This window comes from Somniosus microcephalus, chromosome 26 (assembly GCF_052327205.1).
Source record: "Somniosus microcephalus isolate GS21.2 chromosome 26, FLI_Smic_1.0, whole genome shotgun sequence".
In the NCBI taxonomy this organism is placed as follows: domain Eukaryota; kingdom Metazoa; phylum Chordata; class Chondrichthyes; order Squaliformes; family Somniosidae; genus Somniosus; species Somniosus microcephalus.
Window position 1 is genome coordinate 20357527 of NC_141012.1, and position 27260 is coordinate 20384786.

General features: G+C 43.9%; 1 protein-coding gene across 2 annotated transcripts in view; it reads left to right on the forward strand.

The window, feature by feature from the left end:
• The window catches only part of snx19b (sorting nexin 19b), a 223150-nt gene that overhangs the window by 40105 nt on the left and 155785 nt on the right, over nt 1-27260 (forward strand). For both annotated transcript variants that reach the window (XM_085967946.1, XM_085967945.1), the window contains exon 8: nt 18414-18546. In XM_085967946.1, coding sequence (XP_085824072.1) covers nt 18414-18546 — 133 coding nt within the window. The remainder of the gene's footprint in view (nt 1-18413; nt 18547-27260) is intronic.

The window sequence follows — 27260 nt, forward strand, 5'->3', positions numbered from 1 at the left end:
TTATTGAATAAAAGAAATGCTCGCATTTATATAATGCCATATCACATTGCTGAGATGTCTAGATGCACTTCATACAATGAGATACTTTTGGAGTACGATGACTATCGTTATGTAGATAAATGTACACAGTAATGACCCAACATGACAATGAAATGAAATGACCAATTAATTTGCTTTTAGGAATTATTTATGGAGGGAAGAATGTTGGTCAAGACACTGGGAGGGGGAAATTGGGTTGCTTTGTGCCTCCCGTTAGGGGCGCTAACGGGGGGGTGTGCAAAGCACCTAGCGCCCACGCGCGGCGCCGCTAACGCCTCCCACAAAATTCAGTGGGAGGTTAGCGGCAGCGGTAGCTGGTAGTGCCCCGCAGCGCGGCGCCTCCGACGATGACGTCATCACCTTGTGTAGCGCCCCAGCCGCACACTTCGCTCGTGCCCCCTGACCTACCGCCAGACGATATGTCCAACAGGCCGCGGTGGCGCAAATTAAAGGGCAGGTGCCGAGCGGCCATTTTTTTTGGGCCACCTGCCACACTGTCCCCTTTCGCCTCCTCCTGCGGCGGGTGCTGGCCTCGATCGGTCAGCCCGGCACTCCTCTTTTGCTGGCATCCTGCTCCCCGGTAGTCCAGCAGGACCCCGGTGCACGCTGCGCTAGGCCTCTCCCTTTCAATCAGGGGAGGGAGGCCTTTAATACCACGGTGCTACGTGCCGACGCGTATGGTGCTGTTGCACGTAGCGCCGCAATATTGAATGGTAGTGCCCCAAGAGGGAGGGGGAGTGCTTTCAGTAGCCCCGCCTCCTGCTTGGGGCGCTACCATTCAATTTACGGCGCCTGAGCGCTAACTTTTTCAAAGGGGGCGTGACCCAATTTTTCCCCCTGGGAGTATTCCCTGCCCTTCTTCGAGTACTGCCATGGGATCTTGAATTTTCAACTGAAAAGACAGATGAAACTTTGGTTTCAAGCAGCACCTCCACCAATGCAGCAGTTCTTCAGTCCTCCACTTGGGTTTCAGCCTACAACACTACCAACTGAGCCAAGCTGATATGAGGAATATTACAAGTTTTTCCTTCCATTTTCAGTTTTTCTCCTTGAATTCCCCCCACCGCCCTCCATCCCCACATCTCTTGAATGCAGTAACTAATGGAAGCAGCCTTCCAGTGCTAAATGAAATTTACCTGCTGTTTAAATGAACATTGGGATTTGACTGTTAGAAAAGTTCTGTAGTGTCTGTGACAAAAATTGATTTGTTTCCTTTATTTTTGCTTAGTCTGAAATAGCAGTTTTAAAACACCACACTCAAAATATCATAGATGAGATGCCCAGGCAACTGCCACACTATCTTGTTGAAGGCAGCAAAAATGTTGACATGCTAATGTATTGATTAGGGTGGGTTGCAGGAAGAAGACTGCATGCTTTTGATCAGACGTATATCAATTAAGGTAAATTTGCTTTGCACCAGCTGTGAATGGAATGGGTCAAACAACTATTATAGATTGAAATCCTACCAAAATTGCCAAACTCAGATGTTATATATTTATATGCCTCACCAAACACTACGGGCTGAAACTGGTCAACTACAATAGCGCAAAACAAGTTGATAGCGAATCGGCAGCCCTTTTACACCGCACTTGATTTTCTTTTCCATTGACCATCCCTGGCATTGCCCAATTTCATTCCCTTAATGTGGTAATCCATGTGTCTTTATGCTTGTAAATATTGTGCTATTCAGATTACTTTCAAAGCCTTCTTCAAAAGGGATCATATATGAGCATAAAAAGCAGCACATTTCCTATGTCAGCAATTTGGCTTAACCTGTTGTGGCATGAGGATGGATTAACTTCTGTAACTAAATGAGGAACAGTGTTGCTTATTTTCTTCCTGAGAATCACTTCATCTCACATTCTATAAGATGGATTCAAAGGGACTTGCCTGACTAGTTTGTTTGATTAACCCCTTGCAAACTGGTTTCAGACTTCAAGTATTGTAGAGGGGAGATACTGAACTGCTTGCTTGTGTAAATAAATAAATAATTATTGAATAAACTAGTTTACACTATTAGCTTAGCTTGTTACAAAGAGTATCTGTCACTATCCGCCTTCTGAAAGGACATGAGAAGTAATAGAATTTTACCTACCATCTAGTAGCAAGTTTGCAATAAATAGGAGGATAGTTTGTCCAGTGGCATGTTCATATCCCAAATACTAAACATTTAAGGTTAAATATCTGATCATAGAGCTTACCCATGGAAGCTGTCTTCCTACAGTGAGCTTGAGAACAGGTATTGGGAACAAGCCTGAATCATAACTGCCTCCAGTTCTATGATTTAAATTTTTTTTTAATTTTGTTATATTTGCTATATAATTTTTATTTGTGGTTGTTCCTTTTGTATTTTTCTTTCTCCTCTCAGGTCATCTGATAGGTAGTTCAATGTTTTCTGATTGAGGAAGTACCGAGCCTCTGCTCAGTACCTGCTTCAGGGGCAAATTGAAATTGGAAGGTTGCGGGATGATATATTCTGCACACAAATCTGTTGTGCACCCCTAAATTGTTAAAGATGCCTCTGCTTCTTTATGGTCTATGTCTGTTCTACTTAATTTCTAACCAAGTGATGTTGGGTTTTAGTCTCGGAGTTAGCTGTAACTTGAATCTGCCAACAAGGGTTGGGATGAGTTTTTCCTCAATACTCGCAAGGTTGCTCTCTTCCCCCAAACAGAAAGGAAAATATGATCACACTTGTTAGAAGTGCACATTCTGACGAGGAGAAAGTGGCATTGGTGGTCAGCCTGTCCCAGCCTCTTGCCTGAAGGTAATTATGTAAAGGCAGTCTTTCTAAGGGTAGGTATGGTTGGGGGAGGTATGAAGAGGTGGAAGAAATTAAGCCACAAGTGGAATAAATGAAACGCACAGAACAAAACCCTTCCAAGGTGATCTTGAATGAAATCCCTTATCTGTTGGCAGTATTAAGATTTTACTGCTGTCATACCTTGTAAAGGCTATTTGCACCTGTTGAAAATCAACCTTTAAATAATTGGCTATGAATAATATTGTCATTGTTAGAAAATTAACAAAATTGCATGGTGGATATTTTTATACATTGGCTACACTTAATAAAAATGGCCTATAGTCGTAATCCTGCAAGAATGCGCAAAGGAGAATGAGCAATTTTATTCTAATTAATTTTGAAAAGATACGTGTTCCTGCAAAGTTCATTAACCTTTGGTTTTGGGTGTTAGGAGGATGCTTGTGTTTTTTTAGTTAATAGGAATCAGGGCTACAGCTTCACAAGAAAGTACCAGCTATTGTCCTCTCTGAAGGAGAATGTGTAGCAGAACATAAATCCCCCCCCCCCCCCCCCACAAATGTCTTATATTGAATATTCACATCAGTCATCTGCATTTTAGTTGATTTCCTCTGCCACTTCCTCCCTCTGTCCTGAGGTTATTGACTCTTTGCTGAGCCAGGCAGCTTCTGTTACTTTGCGAAAGTGACTTTTATTCTTTTGTGAGCCATGATAGTGAGAGTTTCCATGGCACTTGAACATGGAGGATATACAGCTGAATGTGATCCTGTCCTTATCTGATGCCCACATACATGCAATTCTAGCAGGGGCTCCTGGATAGCAATTAGGAGTAGGGATCTTGGCTGATTTACCCCCCCCGCACCCCAATCCTTAACTTGTGGCAACTGAGGCCAGTTGTAGTACTCCCACTGCCTCTCTGGCTGAGATAGCTAACTCAATATAGACCAGAGGCTGAACCTAAGACATTCCTGCTCGGCCATTCACTGGATAAACCCATTGAGCTTTCGGGGAACTTCTTATCCGCTCTTTAACTCTTTCATTGACCAATGTTTTGATACCTCCTGTCATCTTTTAAAAAAATTATTTGTAATAAATTATGTATTTTCATGTACAGGAAACTTTGGTTTATCCGGAGGTTATATGTCCGGAATACTCGATCTAACGGCAAAAATTAGGAGACGTTTTCTATAAGTTTTTTTAGTTTTCGTTGCTTTTTTTTTTCCCCATTCAGGCACTGCAAGGTCTGTAGCTATAGCAACAGCTTCAGCTAGAGATGCTTGCAGCTGCAGCCGACTGTTTTGAAGCTGTTGCTAAGCAACAGGGTTTGTTGATTCACACGGAGCTTTTCAGTTCCGTATGTTTCAACATTATGCTGGTATGTCCGGCACTTTTGATGGTACGGCACCAGCTCGGTCCCGTCAGTGAGTTTACTGTACATAGAGAATATGTTGATGGGCCAACGTGTACTGCTGACATTTTTTTGTGGCGGCTCACCTCATTATTATTGATGATTTATGGAGGTAATGCTCAAAAGTGAGGTAAAAGTCAGTACTTTAGTTACAAGGAATAAGAACATAAGAAATAGGAGCAGGGGTAGGCCATACGGCCCCTCGAGCCTGCTCCGCCATTCAATAAGATCATGGCTGATCATCGACCTCAATTCCACTTTCCCGCCCGATCTCCATATCCCTTGATTCCCCTAGAGTGCAAAAATCTATCGATCTCAGCCTTGAATACACTCAAAGACTCAGCATTCACAGCCCTCTGGGGCAGAGAATTCCAAAGATTCACAACGCTCTGAGTGAAGGAATTCCTCCTCATCTCAGTCTTAAATGGCCGACCCCTTATCCTGAGACTATGCTCCCCCAGTTCTAGACACTCCAGCCAGGGGAAACAACCTCTCAGCATCTACCCTGTCAATGCTCTTCAGAATCTTGTATGTTTCAATGAGATCACCTCTCATTCTTCTAAACTCCAGAGAGTATAGGCCCATTCTACACAATCTCTCATCATAGGACAGCTCTCTCATCCCAGGAATCAATCTAGTGAACCTTCATTGCACCGCCTCCAAGGCAAGTATATCCTTCCTTAGATAAGGAGACCAAATCTGTGCACAGTACTCCAGGTGTGGTCTCACCAAGGCCCTGTACAATTGTAGCAAGACTTCCTTACTCTTATACTCTAACCCTCTTGCAATAAAGGCCAACATGCCATTTGCCTTCCTTATTGCTTGCTGTACCTGCATGCTAGCTTTCTGTGTTTCTTGCACGAGGACACCCAAATCTCTCTGAACACCAACATTTGAAAGTTTCTCACCATTTAAAAAATATTGTTTTTCTATTCTTCCTACCAAAGTGAATAACCTCACATTTCTCTACATTATACTCTTATCTGCCACCTTACTGCCACTCACTCAGTCTATCTATATCCCTTTGCAGACTCTTTGTGGTTTCCTCACAGCTTACTGTCCCACCTATTTTTGTATCATCAGCAAACTTGGATACATTACACTCGGTCCCTTCATCTAGGTCATTAATATCGATTGTAAATAGCTGAGGCCCCAACACTGATCCTTGCGGCACCCCATTAGTTACAGCCTGCCAACCTGAAAAAGATTTGTTTATCCCTACTCTCTGTTTTCTCTCCGTTAACCAATTCTCTATCCATGCTACTATATTATCCCAACCCCATGAGCCCTAACCTTGTGTAATAATCTTTTATGTGGCACCTTATCGAATGCCTTTTGGAAATCCAAATATACTACATCCACTGGTTCCCCTTTATCTACCCTGCTAGTTACATCCTAAAAAAGCTCTAATAAATTTGTCAAACATGATTTCCCTTTCATAAAACCACGTTGACTCTGCCTAATCATGTTGTGATTTTCTAAGTGCCCTGATACCACTTCCTTAACAATGGATTCCAGCATTTTCCCGATGACAGGCTAACTGCCCTGTAGTTCCCTGTTTTTCATTCCCTCCTTTCTTGAATAGCAGTGTTATATTTGCAAACTTCCCATCTGCTAGGACCATTCTAGAATCGAGGGAATTTTGGAAGATCAGAACCAATGCATCCACTATCTCTTCAGCCACCGCTTTTAGAACCCTAGGATGTAAGCCGTCAGGTCCAGGGGATTTGTCAGCTTTTAGTCCCATTAGTTTCTCTAATATTTTTTCTCTACTTATGTTAATTACGTTAAGCTCCTCACCCTCATTAGCCCCTTGGTTCCCCACCATTTTTGGTATGCTTTTTGTGTCTTCTACTGTGAAGACAGATACAAAATATTTGTTTAACGTTTCTGCCATTTCCTTATTCCCCATAATAATTTCTCCTGTCTCAGCCTCTAAGGGACCAACGTTTACTTTTGCTACTCTCTTCCTTTTTACGTACTTGTAGAAGCTCTTACAATCTGCTTTTATATTTCTTGCTAGTTTTCTCTCATTCTATTTTTTCCCTTTTTTCAATTTTTTGGCCAACCTTTGCTGGTTTCTGAAACTCTCCCAATCCTCAGGCTTACTATTATTCTTTGCAACATTATAAGCTGCTTCTTTCAATCTAATGCTATCCTTAACTTCTTTAGTTAGCCACGGTTGGATCACTTCTCCCGTTGAGTTTTTGTTTCTCAATGGAATGTATTTTTGTTGAGAATTATGAAATATTTCTTTAAATGGCTAGCCACTGCTTATCTACTGCTATACCATTTAATCTATTTTTCTAGTCTACCTTAACCAACTCGCCTCTCATACCTATGTAATTAGCTTTATTTAAGTTTAAGACTCTAGTTTCAGACTTAGGCAAGTCACTATCAAAATTAATGTGAAATTCTATCATATTATGATCACTCTGCCCCAGAGGATCCTTTACTGAGATTGCTAATTAATCCTGTCTCATTACACAATACAAGATCTAAAATAGCCTGTTCCCTGGTTGGTTCCATGACATATTGTTCTAGGAAACTGTCCCGAATGCATTCCATGAACTCGTCCTCCAGACTACCTTTGCCAATTTGATTTGTCCAGTCTATATGAAGATTAAAGTGCCCCAAGATTATTGCATTACCTTTGTTGAAAGCTCCTACTATTTCTTGATTAATATTCTGTCCAACGGTATAGCTAATGTTAGGGGGCCTATATACTACTCCATTTATCTCTATTTGTGCCACTAGTTTGTCTATCTTGTTACGAATGCTTCATGCATTTAGATAAAGAGCCTTTAATTAAATTTTTTTACCATTAGGCCCTGCTTTGACCTTATTCTCTACTGCACTGCTGCCGTTAAACTCTCTGTCCCTTCCTGTCACACTCTGCTTAGTTTTACCCAAATCGCTACACTACTCTATTGCCTTGACCTTTCTCTTTAGAATTCTAAATTTCCCCTCCCCTCTTTGCCATATACTCTTTGCCATTTAATAGTTTTAAGTTTGTAAAATAAATAATTATGTAAAACAATTAGGTCTATGTTCTGCTAAAGAAAGAACTTGCATTTATATACCGTTTTTCACGACCTCAGGACGCCCCGAAGGGCTTTACAGCCATTGAAGTACTTGTGAAGTGTAGTCTCTGTTATAATTTAGGAAAATACAGTAATTGCTATTGTTGCATAATTAGTTTTCAAAGTCAGATGTTGTAATTGGACATGCGCTGGTTGTTGTGACAAGATGTGTTGCAATACATCTCTGCAAGAACTGCAAAGTTCTCTCAAAATCAGGGCCATCGTTCAGTTACCATCTATATTTCCCTAGTATTTAGGGGTAGTCTCCTCCTTCACAAATAGCAAAACGAGGCATACAAGTTTATTCTTCATTTGACATTAATGTTTGAGAAGAGAAATGAAGGTGAAGGAACATGTTTTTGCAAAGTTACTCCAGTAGTACACTGTTCTTGATCTTTGATATTAAAGTGTTATTATTTATCACATGATTGAGTTTTATTTTATCATTTTATTAAATTGCATCACTTTCCATTTGTGTTCTCAGGTATAAAATGGAAATAAGCTTTAGAGTTTGGAGCCAAAATTTTTACGAAATTGATCCATTTCAAATCTATTCATACTATTTTGTATTTGCCCCATTTTGATTAACCCAGACTTTGAATGCTGATTATGCAATTTGACATACATACTTACAAAGTGCAGGGTGTGGCGATGGGTAACAGTTGCAGCCATGCTACAACACGGAGTTCAGCAGTAAGAAATCCAAATCTGACCATTAGATCCATAGGTTCAAGACTGAAATTCAGATTTCAATTCCCCTGACTTGGTACAGCCTAGAGGAAACTGTAATACCAGTACAGAATGACCGTGATTCTACATACGTACGATAGCAGTGGAAATAGAAATGTAGATTTAAGCCATCCAGGAAGAGTTTTGTTTGAATGTTAATTCTTAAATGTAGGTTTGTGCCAGAAAAAGTATTAAGTGGACATATGTCTTAACCAGACAAAAATATCTAGTCTTGACGACTGCTAAACTGCAATGCTGACTTAAATATGCAGTGGGGTTTTAAGCAAATTCGCATCAGGACAGCTTTACCTGATACTTCGGTAGCAGTGCTATTTTCATTTTCAAAGGATTGCAGCATTCTATAAATGAAAAACACATGCCAGAGATGGTGTTCAATAAACCCTTTTACAGAGTTGCTTTCAATACTGAAGCTGTGTGATTACATAATTCTTATAATGGTTTTGGCTTTGCATTAATGCAGAATGTGTAGTATGATGAAATTGCCAAACTGACATTTGGACATTGATAAGCAGAGCTTTGCTTTCCTTGACTAGGGAGTGATGTGGAACCTGCTATTTATATATTGTGGCTGGATTTTCTGCTCTACTCTCGCCAGCAAGTGAATCATTAAAATTAATGGGGGAAAACAGAAAGCTCCAGTGCGTGTGTCTTGCAGAAGTCTAGGGAGTCCTTGGTTTTGAGGTCTACACAGTAGGCGTGTGGTACAATATATTTGGCTATTGCACCAATAAATAATTTCAGTGAGCTGATTTATTAAGGAGAATCTTGTACGTAAACATGGTATGATTCATTTTTCACGATCTCTTTTTGCTGCATGAAATGTCAACACATCGGATTTTTTTCCCCCTCCTTAGGCACCGTTGAAAATTATTTTGATTTTATTTGTATACATTCCTCTATATGCTCCGTGACGAACTGACTGGAACACAACCGTCTTCAATTTCCTTACATTGTTTCTTTAACATTAACTTCTGGAACTTTTTAAAAATCCAAATACTTTTATAAAGCCATTGCAGTCACAATTAGAAAATAATAATAAAACCTCATCCAGAACATTCACTATTGGAAGCCTGGTTTGCGCTTCCTGATACCTTGACAAGCAATTATTTAACCATTTGAATTCAGTTTTACTAAATTTATAGTTTAGTCGAATATCCATTTTGTAATTCGGCATGATTTAAAGGTAGGCATCAATCCTTGATGGGATCCCATGCTAAAGTTTTCCAAAGTTCTTGCAGCAAACCAGAATGACCCAAGAGGGAAATCTCCATTTCAGCCCTTGATCCGCCATGAAATGCTAAAGCTGTCCCACATAACATAGGAACATGATAGCCCATTCAGCTCCTCAAGCCTGTTCCGCCACTCAATTAGATCATGGCTGATCTGTATCGTAACTCCATCTACACACCTTGGTTCCGTAACTCTTAATACCCTTGCCGAACAAAAATCTTATCAATTTCAGTTTTGAAATTTTCAATTGACCCAGCCTCAACAGCTTTTAGGGGGAGGGAGTTCCAGATTCCACTAAGTGCTTCCTGACGTCACCCCTGAACGGCTTGCTCTAATTTTAAGGTTATGCCCCCTTGTTCTGTACTCCACCACCAGATGAAATAGTTTCTTGCTATCTACCCTATCAAATACTTTAAAAACAGGTGTTTTGTGCCATTCTTTTAGTTGACAGACATTTTGCCAGTACAATGGCCTGATACAATCCTCTAAGACCAAAGTAAAATTCTTGGGAATACAAATGAATCGAAACAACCATATCTATTTAAACTGTGCTGAATTTAGGGAACTGTTAACTATACATATTTCCACTAGGTGGAAGTATACCATTGTATTTACCAGACTTGCAGCCTGGAAACACACTGATCTAAACCAAGCATGTCTACAAATATTTGCTCTTAATTTGTCAAAACATTATTTATTATACCAGTTTTACAGTGAGTTTAATAAATGCAGTTCCTTCCAAAACAGGAAAAAAGCAAGATAAAGTTGCTTAGTGCATGTGGGAAAGGCTGGATTCTTGCTATTAACACTTCCTTTGCCTGTGCAAAAAAACCAATAGTAACTGGGTTTCATTTCTCTTTTAGCATGTTTTTCCCTGAAGAAACATTCAAGATAAAAATAAAATGTAATTCTTAGTCTTTCTTGACAAAATCGTTCTGAAAATTTCTCCCTTTTTCGGAGAGGTAGTTTGGAACTCAAAAGTGCTACTAGAAGATGTTATAAAAAGTGTTAAGTGCTAGCAGGAATTTGGCAGTAAATAGTCATTTTCATTTTATGCCTGCTACTCCCATCCACTACAAGTTAAGAATGTTGCTAGTAAACTTGAATTGTAACAATATTATCTGAAATTGCCCAGATTCAACAATATGAAATATTTTAAGTTCATGGGGAATTATGTTTTTTTTTAGTTCAGCGGTTGAAGGATGATTATTGTTATTGTGCGTGTGTTGACTGGTGGTTTACATGTGAAATGTGGTGGTTATTTTAATCTAAAGTTGGACTTCGTAAAACTGTGTAAAAGAAGAACAAACTTGTTTTATATAGTGTCTTATCATGTTCTCAGAACATCTCAAAGTGTTTTACAACCAATGGTTTACTTTTGAAATGTAGTCACTGTTATCTAGGCAAGCATGACAAGGTCCCACACACAGCAAATTGATGAATGACTAGATAATATGCTTTTGGTGGTGATGGTTCACGAGGGAATGTTGGCCAGGACACAGGGAGAACTCAGAGGAAGTATTAAGGGGTTTAGCAGCTTTAAAAGTGGATAAATCCCCAGGTCCGGATGAAATGTATCCCAGGCTGTTAAGCGAAGCAAAAGAGGTAATAGCAGAGGCCCTGACCATCATTTTACAATCCTCTCTGGCATCAGGCGTGGTGCCGGAGGACTGGAGGACTGCTAATGTGGTACCCTTGTTTAAAAAGGGAGAAAAGGATAGACCGAGTAATTACAGGCCGGTCAGCCTAACCTTGGTGGTGGGAAAATTATTGGAAAGAATTCTGAAGGACAAAATAAATCTTAATTTAGAAAGACACGGATTAATCAAGGATAGTCAGCACGGATTTGTTAAGGGAAGGTCATGTCTGACAAACTTGATTGAATTTTTTGAGGCGGTAACAAGGATGTAACAAGGAGGGTAGATGAGGGTAGTGTGTTTGATGTAGTGTATATGGACTTTAGCAAGGCTTTTGATAAAGTTCCATATGGCAGACTGGTCACGAAGTTAAAAGCCCATGGGATCCAGGGCAAAGTGTCAAGTTGGATTCAAAACTGGCTCAGAGACAGGAAGCAGAGGGTAATGGTTGATGGGTGTTTTTGTGACTGGAAGGCTGTTTTTAGTGGGGTTCCGCAGGGCTCAGTACTAGGTCCCTTGCTTTTTGTGGTATGTATCAACAATCTTGACTTGAATATAGGGGGTATGGTTAAGAAGTTTGCAGATGATAATAAAATCAGCTGTGTGGTTGATACTGAAGAAGGAAGCTGTAGACTGCAGGAAGATATCAATAAATTGGTCAGGTGGGCAGAACAGTGGCAAATGGAATTCAATCTGGAGAAGTGTGAGGTAATGCATTTGGGGAGGGCTAACAAGGAAAGGGAATAAACATTAAATGGTAGGACACTGAGTAGTGTAGAGGAACAAAGGGACCTTGGAGTGCATGTCCACAGATCCCTGAAAGTAGCAGGCCAAGTAGATAAGGTGGTTAAGAAGGCATATGGAATGCTTGCCTTTATTAGCTGTGGCATAGAATACAAGAGCAGGGGGGTTATGCTTCAACTGTATAAAACACTAGTTAGGCCTCAGCTAGAGTACTGCGTGCAGTTCTGGTCGCCACATTACAGTAAAGATGTGATTGCACTAGAGAAGGTACAGAGGAGATTTACAAGGATGTTGCTGGGAGTAGAGAATCTTAGCTATGAGGGAAGACTGGATAGGCTGGGTCTGTTTTCCTTGGAACAGAGGAGGCTGAGGGGAGACCTTATTGAGATGTATCAAATTATGAGGGGCATAGATGAAGTGGATAGAAAGGACCTATTTCCCTTAGCAGAGGGGTCAAAAACCAGGGGGCACAGATTTAAAGTAATTGGTGGAAGGTTTAGAGGGGATTTGAGGGGAAATTTCTTCACCCAGAGGATTGTGGGGTCTGGAACTCACTGCCTGAAAGGGTGGTAGAGGCAGGAACCCTAACCACATTTAAAAAGTACTTGGATGTGCACTTGGGATGCTGTAACCTGCAGGGCTACGGACCAAGAGCCGGGAAGTGGGATTAGGCTGGATAGCTCTTTGTTGGCCGGCGTGGACACGATGGGCCGAAATGGCCTCCTTCCGTGCTGTAACTTTCTATGATTCTATGAACTCCTTGCTCTTCTTCAAATAGTGCCATGTGATCTTTTACATCTACTTGAACAGGCAAGTGGAACCTTGGTTTAACGTCTCATCTGAAAGACGGCACCTCCTGCTGTGCAGCACTCCTTCTGTGCTGCAATGTAGTGTCAGCCTAGAATGTGTGCTGAAGTCTGCAGTGGGATTTGAACCCACAGCCTTCTCAGAGATAAGAATGCTACCAACTGAGCCAAGCTAACACTACAAAGACTAACTGGAGATAAAACAAAATAAACCACATTTTGATATTAACATTTAGCAGTGTAAAATAATTTCTTCTAATTCTTAGCTATAGCCATTCTGGATGAGCTCCATGAAATACATTGCAAACGCATCTCCATGACTGTTGCTGTACTGTTACACTGCCTGTCTGATAGCAAGCATTGGGTGAGCCAGAGTGTCCTCCAACTCACATCAGCAAGATCAAAGCGATCCAGAAATTCTGGACCTCTGCCCTTGGTTCTGTTCCAATCCTTGGTTGTTCGCTGATGCTGAACCCGGCTGTTTCCGGCGACTTGACTCTGAGCTGAGTTTGTGTCAAAATCAAAAGTTAGGCCAAGTCTGTCACCAACTCTCTCAATTTCCGCTTTGAGAACATTGCCTGCCTCTCTCCCCTCTCGCCCTCCACCCTGTTGAAATCCTCATGCACTGCTTTGGTCATTCCAGCCTCAACTTTTCCATAAGCCCTGCATGCTGCTCTCCTGAGCTTCACCCTACAGAAACTCCAGCTCATCCAGAACCTGTATCCAGTCCCACATTAGTCCTTCTGAGCTATCTTTCGAGTTCTCCCTGCCCTACTTGAGCATACTCCTCCAGCTCTACACCTCAACTCAGCTGTTGTGCCCTCGCACTCTGGAATTCTCGATCTAAACTGCTCCATCTTGCCACGTTCTCTTTTCACCTTCAAAAATCACCTCAAAACCTATTTCTTTGACCATACCTTTGGCCACCTCCTTAATGCCTAATTTGCTGCTGTAAGAAGTGCCTTTTTACAAAATAATTCTTGCCATATGGGCGTCGCTAGTAAGGCCAGAATTTATTGCCCATCCTCGGGATGTTTTGGTGCATTCAAGCTCGAAGACCTTACCATTTGTGAGCTGTGTTCTCAAATGTGGCCATGGCACTGATTCACTGCACATTCCATGCTCAATAAGTAAACTTAATTGTTGCGAACAAACCACAATAATAACAAACCTGCCTGTTCGAAGTAGGATGTGAAATATATTTTAAAGCTGATGTTTTAGTGAGAATCTGATTTGGTTCTCATCGTTCTGACTTTGAACATTTATTTAAGATACCTGCCATCTGGGAGACGCTACAGATGCATTCGCACCCGTACGACCAGATTTAGGAACAGCTTCTTTCCCAGGGCTGTCATCCTACTGAACTCCACAAATAAACTCTAAAGCCTGCACATCTGCCAATGCACTTTATTATGGTTATGTTTATGTTAATGTATTACAAGCCAAATGTATGTTGAATGTTTAAATGTCTTAATCTAAATGTACACTCTCGGGAGCCGCAAGCCTACATTTCGTTGTACTGCACTTGTGCACTGATGCACTATCAACAACACCAAAGACTACAAGTTGAACTTATACGAAGTAGGCTTTTATTGACTAAGAACTGGAGCATGCCTCTGCTAGTGGATCCATCCTAAGAGCTCCCGGGGGAAGGGTGGTGAGTCACCTTTATACCCGGGCTTAGGGGTGGAGCCAGGGGCGGAGACATGCCCGGACCTGTACAGTTTACCACACAGACATGTACAGAGTTAGCAGTGGTTTACCACATTCACCCCTCGTTTAAAAAGAGTCCGGCGGGGTGAAGTGTTTCAAAAGTTCGTATACGAAAGTTTCTCCGGGGGTCTTGTCTACCGTAATGATCTTCGTGGTGCCGGTTGCGGCGGTTCTTTGCCCGCGGCCGCTTCTCGCGTGGGACGGAGCACTGGCGTGTTGTCCTCTCGGGGTAGGGATGGCACCGGCATGTCGTCAGTTCGTGGTAGACACCCCGGTGGTGCGTCGTGGGTAGTGGTGGTGGGTGGAGGTATTGGATGGTGATCGATGGTGTTTCGGGTGGTACCTGAGGGTGCGAGGTCTCGAATTGAGACTGTGTCCTCCCGCCCGTCAGGATACGCCACGTAGGCGTACTGTGGGTTGGCGTGGAGGAGGTGAACCTTTTCGACCAGGGGGTCCGTCTTATGGCTCCTCACGTGTTTCCTGAGCAGGACGGGTCCCGGAGACGTCAGCCATGGCGGTAGTGATGTCCCCGAGGTGGATTTCCTGGGGAAGACGAACATCTTCTCGTGAGGGGTGGCGTTTGTGGCAGTACAGAGCAGTGATCGTATGGAGTGGAGCGCATCGGGGAGGACATCTTGCCAGCGGGAGATTGGGAGGCCCTTGGATTTTAGGGCGAGCATGGCGGTCTTCCACACCATTGCGTTCTCCCTCTCTACCTGTCCGTTACCCCGGGGGTTGTAGCTGGTAGTCCTGCTCGTGGCTATGCCCTTCTCGAGCAGGTACTGGCGCAGCTCGTCGCTCATGAACGACGAGCCCCTGTTGCTGTGGATGTAATTGGGGAAGCCAAATATGGCGAACAGGTCGTTGAGGCACCTGATGACTGTGGCGCTGGTCATGTCCGGGCAGGGGATGGCGAAGGGGAAACGGGAGTACTCGTCAATAATATTGAGGAAGTACGTGTTGCGGTCAGAGGAGGGAAGGGGCCCCTTGAAATCGACGCTGAGACGTTCGAAGGGGCGGGTGGCTTTAATCAGGTGTGCCCTGTCTGGCCTATAAAAATGCGGTTTGCATTCGGCGCAGACCTGGCAGTGCCTGGTCATGGTCCTGACCTCCTCGATGGAGTAAGGCAGGTTGGGAGCTTTAATAAAATGGAAGAATCTGGTGACCCCCGGGTGGCAGAGATCATTGTGGAGGGTCCGTAGCCTATCGACTTGTGCGTTGGCACATGTCCCACGGGATAGGGCGTCTGGGGGCTCATTAAGTTTCCCGGGCCGGTATAAGATATCGTAGTTGTAGGTGGATAACTCGATCCTCCACCGCAATATCTTATCATTTTTGATTTTCCCCCTTTGTCTGTTGTTAAACATAAATGCTACTGACCGTTGGTCAGTGAGCAGGGTGAAACGTTTACCGGCCAGGTAATGCCTCCAGTGCCGTACAGCCTCCACTATCGCCTGGGTCTCCTTCTCGACTGAGGAGTGTCGAATTTCGGGGCCCTGGAGGGTCCGTGAAAAGAAGGCCATGGGTCTCCCCGCCTGGTTAAGGGTTGCGGCTAGGGCGAAGTCGGATGCATCGCTCTCCACTTGGAAAGGGATGGACTCATCCACTGCGTGCATTGTGGCCTTCGCAATGTCCTCTTTTATGAGGGTGAAAGCCGCACGGGCCTCTGCCGTCAGGGGGAAGGAGGTTGACTTGATGAGGGGCCGGGCTTTGTCCGCATAGTTGGGCACCCACTGGGCGTAGTAAGAGAAGAACCCTAGGCATCTCTTCAGGGCTTTTAGGCAGTGGGGGAGGGGTAGTTCCAGGAGGGGGCGCATTCGGTCGGGGTCAGGGCCGATGACTCCGTTTTCCACCACGCAGCCAAGAATAGCGAGGCGCGTGGTGCGGAACATACATTTTTCTCTGTTGTATGTCAGATTCAGCCGTTGGGCCGTACGGAGGAATTTTTCTAGGTTGTCGTCGTGGTCATGCCGGTCATGGCCGCAGATGGTGACGTTGTCTAGATAGGGGAAGGTGGCCTGCAGCGCGTTCTGGTCAACCATCCGGTCCATCTCCCTTTGGAAGACCGAGACCCCGTTGGTGACGCCGAAGGGGACTCGGAGGAAGTGGTAGAGGCGACCGTCAGCCTCGAAGGCCGTGTACTGGCGGTCCTCAGGCCTGATGGGGAGCTGGTGGTATGCCGACTTCAGATCAATCGTCGAGAATACCCGGTATTGTGCTATCTGGTTGACCATGTCAGATATGCGGGGAAGTGGGTATGCGTCTAATTGCGTGTATCGATTGATTGTCTGGCTGTAATCAATAACCAGGCGCTGTTTTTCACCGGTCTTCACTACCACCACTTGGGCTCGCCATGGGCTGGTGCTGCCCTCGATAATCCCTTCCCTCAGGAGTCTTTCTACTTCTGATTTAATAAAGCTCCTATCCCCGGCACTGTACCGCCTGCTTTTAGTAGCAATTGGCTTGCAGTCTTTGGCGAGGTTAGCGAACAACGGGGGGGGTTTGACCTTCAGGGTGGACAGGCTGCATACTTTGCGCGGCGCCGTGTTTAAATTCTGCTGGCTGCAGACTGTAAGTGGGGGCAGGGGCCCGCCATATGCCATCGTGACGCTCTCCAGATGGCACTGGAAGTCTAATCCTAGCAGTACGGGAGCGCAGAGCTGTGGCAGGACGAGGAATTTAAAATCTCTGTACTCCACGCCGTTCACTGTCAGAGTCGCTACACAGTAGCCGCCGACGTCCGCCGTATGGGACTTTGAGGCCATAAAGACCTGGTGGCGTGTGGGCATAACCGATAGGGAGTAGCGTCGCACCGTGTCTGGGTGGATGAAGCTCTCTGTGCTTCCGCAGTCGAAAAGGCAATTTGTGGCATGGCCATTTACCTTTACGTTCATCATGGACCTGGCTAGTTGATGGGGCCTAGATTGGTCCAGGGTGATGGAGGCCATCGTCGAGGTCGGTGGGTCGCTGTAGTATTCGCCCGCGCCGGGGGCCTGGTCCCGAAATGGTGTCCAAGATGGCGGCTCCCCTGCGGCTGGTGGTGCCCAAAATGGCGGCCCGCACAGCTCACACGTGGTTGGTGGGGTCCAAAATGGCGGCCTGCACGGTTCACACGCGGCGCTGCTGGAATTGGGGGTCGATTTCGCCCTGCACACTCTCGCGTAGTGGCCTTTCTTGCCGCATTTGGAGCAGGTCGCGTCCTTTGCTGGGCATTGCTGTCTGGGGTGCTTGGCCTGGCCGCAGAAGTAGCATTTCTGGCCTCTGGTCATTGCAGCTGTAGTTGGGCTGCTGGCGGCTTGTGGCCTTACCGGGTCCCAAGATGGCTGCTCCCGTGACATCCACGTGGCCATCCGATCAGGAGGGTAGGTGTCCATGTTCTGGAGGGCCACGTCTAACGAGTTAGCGAGGGCCACCGTCTTCTGCAGGTCGAGCCCCCTCTGTTCCAGCAGCCTCTGCCGTGTATAGTTGGACCTGATGCCGGCTACGTAGGCGTCTCGGATCAGGTCTTCCGTGCATTCCTTGGCCGTCACCGCTTTGCAATTACAGGCCCGGCCGAGGACTCTCAGAGCCAGTAAATATTCGGCGCCCGATTCCCCGGGGCGCTGTTTTCGGGTAGCCAGGAGGTGTCTGGCGTAGACCTCGTTAACAGGCCTCGCGTATTGTTCCTTTAGTGTCGCGATGGCGGCCGCGTAAGTTGTGGCGTCTCGGATGATCGAGTAGACTCGGTGGCTCACTCGTGAGTTCAAGACAAGCCGTTTCGCGTCATCTGTAGTGACGGTAGTGCTGGAGGCCTCCAGGAAGGCTTCGAAACAGCTCAGCCAGTGTTCAAAGTTATTGGCTGCATCTGCTGCTTGAGGATCCAGGTCTAAACGTTCCGGCTTCAAGATTTGCTCCATGTCGAAAATTTAGTCAATAAAATTGATGCACTATCAACAACACCAAAGACTACGAGTTGAACTTATACGAAGTAGGCTTTTATTGACTAAGAACTGGAGCATGCCTCTGCTAGTGGATCCATCCTAAGAGCTCCCGGGGGAAGGGTGGTGAGTCACCTTTATACCCGGGCTTAGGGGTGGAGCCAGGGGCGGAGACATGCCCGGACCTGTACAGTTTACCACACAGACATGTACAGAGTTAGCAGTGGTTTACCACGTGCACTAACAATGACAAAAGTTGATTTGATTTGATTTTATTGATGGTAACCATGGAATGTTCATTCGCTTCTATTTCCTTTTTGAACAGAGGGTTCTGAAACAGCCTTGGCAGATGGGGCACTGGATCTTTTCTGCTTACTGATGAAAGACCACTGGAGCTGGCTATGTACTGAGAACATGCAAAAGGTTATCCGGCTGCTGTGCGGGACCCTGATAGAAAGGTGGGTGAGTTGTTGTACACAATCAGTCCATGCACAAAAAAACCCTGCTGTTTTTGAAAGCTAAAACTTGGATTTACGAATAGATGTTTACTTTGCAACGTATGTTACAATTGAGTCAGAATTTCCACATTGCAACCTGTTGACCTGATACTCAACTGAGTAAAACAAAGATACGTTCTCAGTAACTCACAGGTAAGATACAGGAAACTTTGTGATATCCGGCACCGACGGGACCGAGCTGTTGCCGTCCCATCAAAACTGCCGGACAAACCAGCGGTAATGTTAAAACATACGGAGCTTTTGAGCTCCGTATCTAGCAACAAACCCTGTTTCTTAGCAACAGCTTCTAAACAGTCGGCCGTAGCTTGCAAGCGTCTCTGTAGCTAAGCAACAGCTTTAGTGAGACCTTGCAGAGCCTGACTGGTGGAAAAAAAAGCAACGAAAAGGAAAAAAAACTTACTGAACCGACTCCTGAATTTTGCCGGTGGATCGAGCATTCTGGACAGTTAACCTCCGGATAAATCAAAGTTTCCTGTACTTTGGAACATTACACTAGTATTCTGTGTGCATACAGATGAATGAAATTAAATCACCTTCCCGCGTTATCCCCATATCCCTTGAGTTCCTTAGTATTCAAGAATGTATCGATCTCTGTCTTGAATATATCCACAGCTCTCTGGGTAGAGAATTCCAAAGATTCACCTTAGTTCTAGACTCCCCAGCCAGGGAAACATCCTCCCAGCATCTACCCTGTAATAATTTTATATCTTAAACTGAAATGATAGTGAATGCAATGTGGTGGAGAAGGAAACTACTAAAAGAAAGCCTATGTAGCTCCCTCACACCTGCCTGTTTTCTCAAAAGTACCACTACTGCTTAGAGTATGAATTGAATACAAGTATTAGGAATTTTAATTATGAGGAAAGTTTAAGGAAGTTGTGCTTGCTTTCTTTTGAAGAGGAGACGTTAAGGTGACTGAATACAACTTTTCCAAGATTGTAGAGGGAATTGACTGAACTGATTCGGGCAATTTTTCAGTGTTGTGAAGCATTCAAACACCATGGGGCACAAGTTTAAAAATTAGGAGCAAAAAGGGATGCCAGGTGGTACTTTTTACCCATATTCTAATAGAGTTGCAGAATAAATTAACAATTAGAGGTGCTTCTGGAGCGAGAAGGGACTGAGGAACAGGTGAGTATGTTTTCCTCTGAGTGTAAAGCTAATAAAACTGATCAATCTTTTAATTTTACAAGGAGGAAAATATATCCCACGCTGAGGATGACCGGGGTGGGGTGGGGCGGCGGAGTGTTGATCTCTGATGAAGGCTGGGCTTATTTAATCTAATAACCTTTTCCTGTTTCCAAAAGTTCCTGGGTTGTGTCTTAAGGTGTTTGTTGATTTAGGAAGTATTATTTTACAGTTTTGTCACTTTTATAGCAGCAGACATTTACTGCTCAGCCTGTAGGTTACCATACCTTTGTACTTGCCCTACCAGATGGAGTATTCTTTGGATGTTGGATGTTTTAATAAGACAATCACAGTGAATTTTTATTATTTTACTGTTAAAACTTGTTTAAATTGCACAATATGTTCAGCAAAGCACTCCTTTGTCGTGTTATTTTAACTTCAAAGCAACAAAAGAAATTCTGTTTCTTACAAAGCCTCCCAGGGCCCTTTCTTTACCAACTGAATCTTGGCCCTTTAGAAATGGTTATGGTGGTTAGATAAAGTGCTTTATTTACAACAGATATACCATGAAAGTTCAGTAGTTCACAGAAAAAAAAACTGCCAGTATATATCATAACATTTACAAATGCTCAGGGGGCGATTTTGCCAATGGGGGAGTGTTGGAGGCGGGACTGCTGCTTGTCAGGTTGATGTCCCGCCTTCATCGATTTGTGGCCAACCCATGCTATTTTTCCTTGATTGACCTTGTTAAGCCCGCCCAGCGAGCTTAGCAGGCCAATTAAGGGAAAGCCAGTTACAGAAAAATGTCAGCGTATGACGTTTCATCTTGACAGATGAATTGTCATCGTTTGACAGCTCTTGTTTCATTACAGAACCACTGAAATGTTGCAAATACTCTTAATAGAAAATGTTGAATTGGAGTACAAATTCACTTTCTCAACATCGGATATATATTGACTAAATATGTTGAGTGAGGAACCATTTTCAAACATCTGGTGTAAATCCATTTAATTTACTGAAGTGTTAATAGGCTCTGGATTCATAAATTTAAAACTTGCAATTTTGTTTCTCTGTTTAATTTTTATTTTCTCTTATGACAGTCTTCAAAGCTAGATATTGGTATTTATTCTTTAATATTTATAGGTTGAACAATTATCAGTTCAATATTTCAAAAGATAGTTTAATTGCAACAGAGAGTTAGTTCAGACATGTGGCGTCAATGAATCAGTTTGTCAGCTTGCTTGCAGTTTACTTGGGGATAATTTTTCACATTTTTCAACTTGCAAATTTCAGGTTGTTCTGGCACTTTCTGACTGTTTCAATAAATAATATATCCATGGTTCAGGGAGGAGGAAAAGCTAGCGGGACATTAATAAATTATCCCACTTGGGGACTAAACTCCTGTATTTTAATTATTTAATATATATTTAAGTACAAATGACAGAATTCCAGCATTACCTGTACTATAAAATGGTATGTAATTGCCAACCTAATAATTACATACTGATACATTTTTGCCATCTTGCTCACCATCATATTCCACTTTTATTTTCAAGAAGACTAGGCTCATGCTGCTGCCATGTTGGAAAGTCTTGTACTGAAACTATTAATGTAGAAACTATGTCAGTTGCCCTAAGCTGACTACTTTCTCCAGCCTCCTTGTGGGACGAGTTCACGACATTTAATATTCTGCTCCTGTTGAAGCTCATTGCTAATCCAATCTTGCTTATCCATCATTTGGGGGCCAGGTGTTGCAGTTGATTGAGATGATAACCTTATTCACTGGCTGCCTCTGGAGATATTGCCTTTAAATCAAATCTAAGAAATGGAAATGAGGGGCTCCTTAAGCTGACAGCTGAGGAAGGAGTATTAATTTCCGGCTCCCTCTGGAGAAGACCATTCTAAATTCAGCGCCTGATTCAAGCGGTTTTAGCTATACTAGTCCCTTTTCTCTGAAGAACAGACCCATGCTGAAAAATTCTGTGTTTCTCGGTGCAAAAGTACTAAGAAAGCAAATCGAAGAAGGCAAATAAAGAAGCCGTCTCTATCTTTTTAGCACCGCTTTGGTTCTTTTGGTACTTGGATTAATTCCAATGCATGTTTGTGAAATGTATAATTGTCTTTGCCGTTCTGCCTTTTTAACTTCTATTATGCATCTCACAGCTGGATGCTCAGATTTTTCAAAATTCATGGGGGTTGAGTTACTTCAGAAGTGTGAAAGATAATTATTGCAGGTGCATTATGACTAGCTGATACTTTTTGCTACCGCTAATAAAATAAGATTTCTCACAGTTAGCACTTAGGAATACTGCTTGCTCCCACTATTTAGTTAGGGTACAGTTGAAATAGTCTCAAAATCACTTTTTTCTTCAACCAGACTCAGCCCAGGTTTACAGATTCCAAAATGAAACCCTTTTTCTGCCATTAAACAGCTGTAAAAATTCTTTTCAGTTGTTGAATGATATAATGAAATGTTAAAGTGATACTTTTAATTAGACATACAGAGTGAATATGACTAAAGAGAGAATGCTCACTGATTGACACTCATGTATTTGAGATTTTTATGTTAGGTATTCTCATTGGGACCAAGGTCAGTGGCCACACCCATAAATAGATCTTGTATCCCTTAAAAGCCATTGTGTGCCTTTACCTGCTGCCATGTTTCTGGATTTCCAACTATCCCTCAATGGGGGTGGGGTTGGGACCTTGGTGTTTTATATATTAAAAAATGCTACTGTAGTGTTAAACTTAACTCTGAAGGGGTTAAATTCATAGGACAGCGGGGCTGGGAGATATAGGTAAAGATTCAGATGGGGTGCTTCAGACAATGAAAGTTAGTTTGGACATTTCAATGGTCATCACAACTATTCTGGTTAATATGTCTCGAATAGTCTGGTGAGATTCTGCTTCCTGGCATCAGAATTAAGAAAAATGGTCAGCCTGGTCTAACAAAGGCTGCAGGAAGGCAGGTGTTGGCTTGAGCTGTGATTCAAGATATAGCTGGTTGATTTACCCAGCTAAAAGCTTGTTTTTGTTGTTTTATGTTATCAAGGGAAACGTTGTAGGAAAAGTTAAGAGTCTGGAATTACTACTTTTGTTCAGTCGTGTGTATTCTGCAAAATACGTCAGCTGCTTGATTTGTGATCGACCTCGTCTTATCAGAGTGTTCATCAGTTCCGCCTATTGAAAGATTGGAGGCACGTGTGAGTGAGTGTATGATATCCAGCTTACATGACAAGTGGGACACATTGTTACATCCTCGGATTATGCTATTGTCTAGGTAGATATTGGACAGTAGAAGTTACTTCCGCAACGTAAAGGCGCAAAGTCTTCTTACGGAAGTAACTTATGCTACTGAACCCATGGGAATATCTAGGGCAGACCTGAAATTTGTAACGCTTTGACCAATGTCTAGGAAAATGTAGCGAGATGCAGGGTCAAACAGAGAACACTTGCCATTGACTCTGGCTTTTTAAAAATTTGTTTATGGGATGTGGGCGTCGCCGGCAAGGCCAGCATTTATTGTCCATCCCTAATTGCCCTTGAGAAGGTGGTGGTGAGCCACCTTCTTGAACCGCTGCAGCCCATGTGGTGAAGGTACTCCCACAGTGCTGTTAAGGAGGGAGTTCCAGGAGTTTGACCCAGCAACGATGAAGGAATGGCGATATACTTCTAAGCCACGATGGTGTGTGACTTGGAGGGGAACTTGGAGGTGGTGGCGTTCCCATGCGCCTGCTGCCCTTATCCTTTTTGGTGGAAGAGGTCGCAGATTTGGGAGGTGCTGCCGAAGAAGCCTTGGCGAGTTGCTGCAGTGCATCTTGTAGATGGTAAACACTGAAGCCACAGTACGCCGGTGGTGGAGGGAGTGAATGTTTAAGGTGGTGGATGGGGTGCCAATCAAGCGGACTGCTTTGTCCTGGATGGTTTTGAGCTTCTTGAGTTTTGTTGGAGCTACACTCATCCAGACAAGTGGAGAGTATTCCATCACACTCCTTACTTGTGCCTTGTAGATGGTGGAAAGACTTTGGGGAGTCAGGAGATGAGACTCTCGCCGCAGAATACCTAGCCTTTGACCTGCTCTTGTTGCCACAGTATTTATGTTTAAGTTTCTGGTCAATGGTGACCCCCAGGATGTTGATGGTGGGGGATTTGACGATGGTAATGCTGTTGAATGTCAAGGGGAGGTGGTTAGACTCTCGCTTGTTGGAGATAGTCATTGCCTGGCACTTCTGTGGCGTGAATGTTACCTGCCACTCATCAGCTCAAGCCTGAATGTCATCCAGGGCTTGTTGCATGCGGGCATGGACTGCTTCATTATCTGAGGAGTTGTGAATGGCGCTGAACACTGTGCAGTCATCAGCGAACATCCCCATTTCTGACCTTATGTTGGAGGGAAGGTCATTGATGAAGCAGTTGAAAATGATTGGGCCTAGGATACTACCCTGAGAAACTCCTGCAGTGATGTCCTGGGGCTGCGATGATTGTCCTTCAACCACCACAACCATCTTCCTTTGTGCTAGGTATGATTCCAGCCAGTGGAGCGTTTTCCCCTCGATTCCCATTGACTTCAGTTTTACTAGGGCTCCTTGATGTCACACTCGGTCAAGTGCTGCCTTGATGTCAAGGGCAGTCACTCTCACCTCACCTCTGGAATTCAGCTCCTTTGTCCATGTTTGGACCAAGGCTGTAATGAGGTCGGGAGCCAAGTGGCCTTGGCGAAACCCAAACTGGGCATCAGTGAGCAGGTTTTTGGTGAGTAAGTGCCGCTTGATAGCACTGTCGATAACACCTTCCATCACTTTGCTGATAATTGAGAGTAGACTGATGCGGCGGTAATTGGCCGGGTTGGATTTGTCCTGCTTTTTGTGGACAGGACATACCTGGGCAGTTTTCTACATTGTCGGATAGATGCCAGTGTTGTAGCTGTACTGGAACAGCTTGGCTGAAATATATTATGTGCTTTTATGTGGTCTCCCTGCTTTCGGTAGGCAGAAGAATGTACATTCTGTCAGACCAAGACTCAGGTTATAAATCAACAGATAAAGTCATTTAACAAATAAATGAACAATTTTTGGTACAGTGTATTTACAGTAATTACAACTTGTACTAATCTGCTCGAAATGTCAAAAGAACAAAGTCACATCTCTTGTACTACCTCTCAACATAAAATTGATCCTTGAAGCATTGGTTTCTCACTTCTTACATGATGAAAAACTACCACAGATACCCTGATTTAGCTCCGTATCTCTGCTGACTTTTGTCTTGACTGCTAAGCTGAATGCAAGCAGCCATGTATCAGGTCACAGCTGGTAGCTCCTGGCTACAGACATCTCCGTCAAAAGGACTACAACGAATCATTGACCCTCCTAGTTTTGACCCAATGATGATGAAGCTATATCCAAGTTAGGGTGGTGTGTGACCTGGAGGGGAACTTGGAGGTGACGGTGTTCCCACATTATTACTCCTCTTGTCCTTCTTGGTAGTAGAGTTCAAGGGGCTAGAAGGTGCTGTCAAAGTAAGCTTGGTGAGTTGCCGCAGTGTATCTATATAGTACATACTGTGGCCATAGTGTGGGGTGGTGGAAGTGGTATTTTTTTAGTCCAGTGACGAGGGCGCTGATTAACCAGACTGCTTTGTCCTGGATAATGTTGAGTTCTTGAGTGTTCTGGCTATACGCATCCACCCTAGCCCCCATGTATGAATAGTCCTCCCAATATCTTTAGCATTCCCTGAAACTATGCTGCAACACCACATTTAACAGTACAATTGCCAAGAACACCATTCATCTTGCCTTGGGTTCCAATCTACAGTGCCATTTCAGAAACACTCTTTGGAGACGGTGCCAATAAAGCATTACCAAATTTTATTTCCCTATATTCCATCTGCTATTGTACTTAGTGTTTACCATCAATGTTCCAAGGATCCCGCGCAGCCGGCTTGCCGGTTTTTCAATACAAAAACTGCCTATGCACAGTATTTGGAATGGCCTGCGCAGCCCCTTAAAGGGGCTAAACAAAATTAGAGGGAACATTGTTTACCACCCTGGTCTTTTTCTTGGTTCTTGAATGTTGTGCTGTACTGACTAATTTTGTACTTCTATAGGTGCACTTCCAGCAGCTAGAGAATGGGGGGTGGTTGCAGAGAGCGCGAGAGAGAATAAAATATATATATATAATATAACTGTGACCAGTGTTACAGGCTCTGTCGTGGGGGGTGCTATACTCCAGAAGGCCCTGGACTAACCATCCACTGTATGATGGATTGCACAGTTTGGATGTCATGTATCAGCACCCCATCCACTGTATGATGGATTGCACAGTTTGGATGTCATGTATCAGCAGACCATATCTGTACATTTTGGAATACTCATCACTCATGCTGAAAGCTTCTCGGGTGCATTTTTCTATGCTTGCAGCAGTCAAAGATACTTCTTTTCAAAGCTGAGCCCTTGAAGTCTGCATCCTTTGGTTAGCTATATCACTGTCCCTCATGTCAAAAGGCACATCTATAGAAAGAGAAGAGAGACAAGAGTTAGCATGTAGTTTTGATGGCAACAACATCTCGGCTTGCTGCCGACACAATGAAATACGACGAATTGATGTTAAATTTGTGATGTAGTTTCAGTGAGTGGAGAATTAGGTAAAGAAGGAAGGAACAAGAAAAGTTGGCCACAAACCTTCGGCTGGAACCAGGCTTCCAACTTCCCCATCTCCTGATCGCTTCAATAGCAGAATACTGCGGACGCTGGAAATCTGAAATAACAACAGAAAATGCGGGAAACACTCAGCAGGCCAGGCAGCATCTGTGGAGAGAGAAACAGAGTTAACGTTTCAGGTCTGTGACCCTTCGTCAGAACGGGAAAAAGTTCGAGATGTGACAGGTTTTAAGCGGGTGCAGAGGCCGGGAAAGGGGGGAGGGGAAGAAGGAACAAAAGGGACGGTCTGTACTAGGGCGGAAGGCAGGAGCGGTTAAATGTTGAAAATGGGGATGGCAGAATCATCAACAGCTGCCTCGGCCTCTTACACTGTTCCACTGAAGCTCAGCGTAAGCTCGAGGAACAGCACCTCATCTTTCGATTCGGCACTTTACAGCCTTCTGGACTCGACATTGAGCTCAATAATTTCAGACTACAACCCCTGCCCCTATTTTTTCACACAACCGCCGGACGTCCCAAAGTGCTTTACAGCCAATGAAGTACTTTTTGAAGTGTAGTCACTATTGCAATGTAGGAAATGCAGCAGCCAATTTGCACACAGCAAGCTCCCACAAACAACATTTTGATAATGACCAGATAATCTGTTTATTTTAGTGATATTGGTTGAGGAATAAATATTGGCCAGGACACCAGGGATAACTCCCCTGCTCTTCTTCGAAATAGTGTCATGGGATCTTTTACGTCCACCTGAGAGAGCAGACGAGGTTTCGGTTTAACATCTCATCCGAAAGGTGGCACCTCCGACAGCGTCACACTCCCTCAGTACTGCACTGGCATGTCAGCCTGGATTTTTGAGCTCAAGTCTCTGGAG